Consider the following 6,423-nt stretch of genomic DNA (forward strand, 5'->3'; position numbering starts at 1 on the left):
GGTAGGAGGAGGCGAAGATGGTGGGCGTTCGCGACATGTAACGCGATTCTGCTGAAAAATAAAGTGGAAGCTGAAAAGCCGATAAACGCGTCTGGTGTCTCCGAGGTCTCGCCAGCGTTAACCTATCCGGAAGGTGTACGCCTGCAACTGGTGCCATGACTCGGATTGCTGTAACGCGGAAAGAAGGTAAGAAAAAAAAAAAAATGTCTATAGACGGGAGTCTAGGGGAAAAAGCCTAGGAATACCGCGGTACAATGGGGAACACACAGTCCACCACGAAAATGCACCTATTGATTAGCCGCCTTTTAAAGGCAACGGGGATGCACGTAAAGAGTGTAGCTGTGTGCAATTTTACGAGGATACTATATGAAACTTGTCCTTGGTTTGTTGAAGAAGGAGATTTATCACAGGTTCAGTGGAGACGGGTGGGACGTGAATTGCGAAACGCTGGAGTCAAGGAGGGAGTGATCCACTTGTGGTATCTGATAGATACTGCTTTACGGTCGGAGGATGACCAGATTGGGGAACTCTTAGATGAAGGCTCCGAACTACTGGAGGAGCTCAGCGAACACTCCCATGATAGTAGCGAAAAAGGAGATAATATAGAGGAACAAAGTATGGAAGCAAGCGGAGGAGCCCGACCAAAAGCGAAACATCCGCAGATGCTGGGATCGCTTCCACTATACCCGGAGTTGCCCTTAATGCCCTCCGCTCCTCCTTATGAACCACCCCATCATCCTATGCGCTGTTGCTGTTTTGCCGGCAATGCTTCCAGAGAGATGAGGCCCATAGTTTTAGAGTCTGGGCCGGAGAAACAGACTAGAAGGCAAATACTTGAAAACGAAAGTGCTCGTAATGACGATGAAGCCGCTTTTTTTTATAAATACTGGGGATTCAACTCCCCACCCACCACGGCGCCTGAAACCAAATTAGGCAGAGTTCTCTAACCCCCATCAGATCTTTCCAGTGACTGAAGACCGCCAAGGAAATCGCGGGTGGACTCCGGTCGACTTCACATCATTAAAAGAGTGGCAAAAGGCAGTGACTCTCTACGGGCCACATGCTAACTTCACCAAAGCTATCCTAGGAACCTTAGACACTCAGGGCCTAGTCCCTGAAGATTGGAGAAATTTCTGCAAGGCAGTCCTTTCAGGGGGAGATCATCTCTTATGGTCAGCCGCTTATAGGGAACTAGCTCGTACTCAGGCGGCGCAAAACCGAGCTGATGGGCAACCTGCCTGGAATGAGGACATGTTAAACAGAGAGGGAGCATTCCATGCAGAACCGGTGCAAGCTCGGTGTCCCCGGGAGGTATTACAACAAATAAGAGATATAGCCTTGAGGGCCTGGAAGGTAGTGCCAAAAAAAGGGGAAGTTAAACACAGTCTGACTAAGATAATACAAGGACCAACAGAGCCTTATGCAGATTTTATTAACCGCCTTTATGAAGCTGCAGGCAATGTGCTTGAGTCTCCTGAAGAGGCCGCACCCTTGCTGAGACGACTGGCATATGAAAATGCTAATAAAACATGTCGCTGTGTGCTAAGGCCTTGGCAACATAAGGACATCCCTACCTTTATGAAAATTTGCAGAGATGTCATGGATGATGTTGCCTCTGGGGCTCATGCTGCTATGGCAATGGCTAAGGCCAATAGAGCGAGTGACCGCAAATGTTTCACTTGCGGCCAACCCGGGCATGTAAAAAACGAATGTAGACAACATAAACCCAACAAACGACAGCCAGGATTATGCCCTAAATGTGGGAAAGGTAATCATTGGGCCAGTGATTGTTATTCTAAGACTGATAGAGCAGGAAACCCCATTCCCCAAGAGTCAAAAAACGGGAGAGGGGCCCCAGCACACTGGGGCCTGAAGCAAAATTGAGTGCGCCAGCAATCAAAAAAGGGGGATCAGGAACAGTAAGCTGTTTCGAATTGCGGCCAACGGAGTCTCAAATATTAACTCCAGCTATGGGTCCTCAAATCATTGATGTAGTCCCTACTAAAAATTCTCTTCCCAATACTGGCTTCGGACTAGTGATTGGACGAGCCACCAATTTTCAGCGTGGACTCCAAATTCAGGCAGCAATAGTAACTTTCCCCACATGCAAACCTAAAGTTATCATTCCAGCCACCTTAGGTGCAGCTATCGTAGATAATGACAGACCCCTAGCACAACTACTATGCTGGGAAAAAATTAGAGATCAGAGAGCTAAACAAGGAAGTAATTTTGCAGCACTCTCCTTATCATTGGAAAACAGACCACTTTGGCCTCTTGTCATTCAGGGTAAAACAATACAAGGCTTGTTAGATACTGGGGCTGATGTAAGTATTATAGCCGCAGACGACTGGCCTCCCTCCTGGCCAACACAAGAGTCAGAGAATACACTGGTAGGGTTGGGTACTACCAATGCTCCACCTAGGAGTGCCAGCATCCTCACTTGGACCAACAATGAAGGCCATTCTGGACAGTTCCAACCATATATCTGTAAGCTGCCAGTTACCCTGTGGGGACGAGACGTCCTACAGGAACTAAGACTTACCTTGACTAATGAAAAGGGAAAACAACAAGGATCACAGGCTGTGTGGAACATCATGACACGAATGGGATATAAAGGTGGAGGCCTGGGAGCTAGGGAACAGGGTATTACAACGCCCATTAGTCCAAAAGGAGAAAAGGACAGGCATGGACTGGGTTTCCAGGAGGGGCCACCGCACTGCAGCCAATCCCTATAACTTGGCTCTCCTCTAAGCCAGTGTGGATTTCGCAGTGGTCCCTTACAGAAGAAAAATTGGCTGCTGTAAAAACCTTAGTAGAGGAACAATTAGGGGCAGGACATCTTCAGCCATCTACTTCTCCTTGGAATACTCCTATCTTTGTGATTAAAAAGAAATCAGGTAAATATCACCCACTTCATGATTTAAGAGCTATAAATAAACAAATGCAACCTATGGGGGCCACTCAACCCGGCCTCCCCGTTTTAACCATGCTACCTAGAGAATGGAAACTAATAGTAGTTGATATAAAGGATTGTTTTTTCTCTATCCCCCTAGCCAAGGAAGATAGACAACGTTTTGCCTTTACAATTCCCTCTATAAATCATATAGGACCCAATGCTCGTTTTGAATGGACGGTATTGCCACAAGGAATGACTAATAGTCCCACATTATGTCAAATATATGTTGCTAAGGCTATTGCACCTGTAAGAAAATTATTTCCACAAATGACAATAGTACACTACATGGATGATATTCTATTGGCTGCTCTTAACCAGGAAGAATTAGATAAATCCTTCTTTGCATTAGAGCAATCCCTAAACAATTATAATCTTATCTTATCCCCTGAAAAGATTCAACGAGTTCCTGCAGTACAATATTTAGGACTACGGATTACCCCTACCACAGTAAAGCCTCTTGATTTTAATATCTCCACTCATCATGTTAAAACCTTAAATGACTTACAAAAATTGTGTGGAAATTTAAACTGGATTTGGCCTTATTGTAAAATGACTACTGAAGAAATGCACCCTTTGTTCTGACTTCTGGAAGGCGATGCATGCCTAAATTCACCCAGACAACTTACAAAGGAGGCAAAAGCAGTATTAAAAAATTTTGAACAGCGCCTTAAGAGCACCGCTATGCAGCGGTGTGACCCCACTATGCCCCTAAGTATTTTGGTGTTCATACAAAGTCATTATCCTTATGCTTTACTCTGGCAAGAAGGACCATTGTTGTTTATATACCCACATAACCATATGCCCAGATCTATTACCTCCTATGCGGAGGCTATGGGAAATTTAGTTTTACAAGCCATCCACCGAGTGGTAGAAATTGCAGGGAGAAGACCACAGTCCTGCATTCTTCCATTAGAGTCTGTAGTCATTCAGGAGTGGGCTAAGGAAACTTGGCAATGGTCCCACATCACCATCACCCTTGACATAAGTGTAGATAACCATTATCCCAATCATCCCTTTATTAGATTTTGTGACATGGTACCCTTACACTATTTTAAAAGAGTTTATTCTAATCCCATTCCCAAAGCACCCATAGCTTTTACTGATGGAGCAAAAGGAGGTACCGGGGTGGCTATTTTACAAGGTCAGGTGCATCATGCAGTTACAGTATCTCCCTCACCTCAACATGCAGAGCTAACTGTAGTGGCTAAGTTATTAAATATGGTTGAGGGTCCTCTTAATATCATTTCTGATAGCTTATATGTTGTTAATGTTGTTAAGAGGCTAGGCTCCCCTTCGTTAATATCCAAAAGTTCTACAGTGTTTCCTTATTTTGAGCTTGTTCAGCACTCTTTATTTAGGAGATCAGATTCCATTTTTATCATCCATATTAGAGCACATACCTCCCTGCCAGGTCCTCTCACTGTGGGAAACGCCCTTGCGGATCAACATTCCCGCTTCCTTTTAGCTTGCACTGCCATGGAACAGGCAACAGAATATCACAAACTTTGGCATGTTAATAGTAAGACTTTAAGTATGAGGTTTAATATCCCTATTCGTAAAGCTAAATCTATTGTCCAAAATTGCGAAAAATGTGTTATTCATCAGCCTGTTACTATGCCCACTGGAGCTAATCCCTGGGGCCTTTATCCATGTCACATTTGGCAAATGGATGTAACGCATATCCCTGCCTTTGGCAAGCTATCCTGTGTCCATGTTATGGTGGATACTTACTCAGGAGTAGTTATGGCTACCGCCGCCACCAAAGAGTCCACCTCCCATGTAATGCAACATATGTTACAATGTTTTGCTTCTTGGGGAATTCCTAATATAATAAAAACTGATAATGGACCTGCTTATACTTCTAAGGCTTTTGCTGAGTTTTTAGCAACTTTTCATATCTCTCATTTAACCGGCATCCCATATAACCCTACTGGACAAGCTGTTGTGGAACACACTAATCTGTATCTGAAAAACTTTGTATTAAAACAAAAAGGGGGAATAGGGGCACTATCCCGTTCCCCTAAAGACATTCTCAACCTCGCCTTACTTACCATAAATTTTTTAAATAAAAAAGCTGATGGTCTCACCCCGGCAGAACGTCATGTAATCTTGGAACAGACCCCCAATAGTAATAAACCCCATGAACCGACAGAAGCTCAGCCACACGTTAGAAAAATGATTATGTGGAAAGACCCACAAGATAACAAATGGAAAGGCCCATACCCATTAATAAGAAGGGTACGAGGCCCTGTTTGTTTTCTCCCACAGGAAGAAAAAAATCCAATCTGGACTCCAGAAAGATGGACAAGAACAATAGAGTGGCAAGATGATCATGATCCTACTCCTACTAATAATGATACCACTGTCACCGATGATGGCCAAACTGGATGAGTATTGGGGTCTCTTGAGAGCCCTACCTCTCCCTCTCCCTGTTTCTAACTCTTCTAACCTTCTGCCAGTTGTGTATTTGCATAACTCTACCATAGGTGAAAGATTCGGAGTGCCTTACAACAGTCTTGTCAATTCTTCCCATCAGGGCCAGGTTAACTTATCCATCCACCTTTCGGGAGCGCTATGCTTCCATAAGCCTAAGTTTGGTGCAGATCTTTGTGGTTATAATTATACCGGCTTTCCTACGCCATGTATTAATGTGGCCACTTATTCCATGGGAGATGTTATCAACTGGAATGAGTCAGGTAGTTCTTACAGAGCCAATATTACAGGGAAACTTATAGCCTTTTGATCTGAGTCGCTACCTCTCAGGTGCCAGGAGTGTCACAGGCCATTTGCTCCTTACCCTCCTACCAATCCACTTCCTTCTTGCACTCCCCAGGCACCCCCAATTCTCCAGCTGTCTTGATTTGCCTTTTCGTCACCCAACGATCATCCCCTGTTTTTCTTCAGCCTCCCTTCTTTTGGTATCGCTGTAATGCTACTAATAATACTTGCACTACAGGAGTTATTTCCTCATGTGTTAAAGGAAAATTAAGTGAAGCGGAAACACTGGTGGTTGTGTGGATTCCTATTTGGGTTCCTGTACCAGTTGTGGTGTCTGAGAAGGACTTCTCTATGGCTGTTCGACACAGGAGAGACTTTGGAGTCACCGTGGTCGTCGTTGCAGTAATTGCGGCGTTATCAGCTGGTTAGGCCGCTATTGGCATGGCCGTGAGCCAAACCTCCACACTGTCCACACTTGATAGCATCACAAGATCTACCGCCCAGGCACTTGATGATATACTGCTATTCAGCTGTTAATGAACAGATTTATTGTAAGATTAGGCCTGGTTGGCATACCCTGTGTTATTCGATCTACTGCAGTTTGTGTTACCACCTACCCCTACAACCACTTTTCATTTGCTGCTAATCAGTCCTGTCTTTTGGGTAGCATGTTAAATGGTAGTTGGAATCCAATTAAACAATGGGCCGTTATTATAGGGTTGGCTCTTATTGTGCTTACAACAGGATCA

At 44.5% G+C, this 6,423-nt stretch overlaps 1 protein-coding gene across 1 annotated transcript; it reads left to right on the forward strand.

Annotated features, from left to right (window-relative positions):
• Positions 1 to 320: 320 nt before the first annotated feature.
• On the forward strand, positions 321 to 1,884 carry LOC138847782 (endogenous retrovirus group K member 6 Gag polyprotein-like). The gene is made up of 2 exons (XM_070067582.1): positions 321 to 852; positions 968 to 1,884. Exons 1-2 carry the CDS (start codon positions 321 to 323, stop codon positions 1,882 to 1,884), a joined length of 1,449 nt encoding a protein of 482 aa, XP_069923683.1.
• Positions 1,885 to 6,423: the final 4,539 nt, after the last annotated feature.

This window comes from Oryctolagus cuniculus, assembly GCF_964237555.1.
Source record: "Oryctolagus cuniculus chromosome 16 unlocalized genomic scaffold, mOryCun1.1 SUPER_16_unloc_1, whole genome shotgun sequence".
Taxonomy (NCBI): domain Eukaryota; kingdom Metazoa; phylum Chordata; class Mammalia; order Lagomorpha; family Leporidae; genus Oryctolagus; species Oryctolagus cuniculus.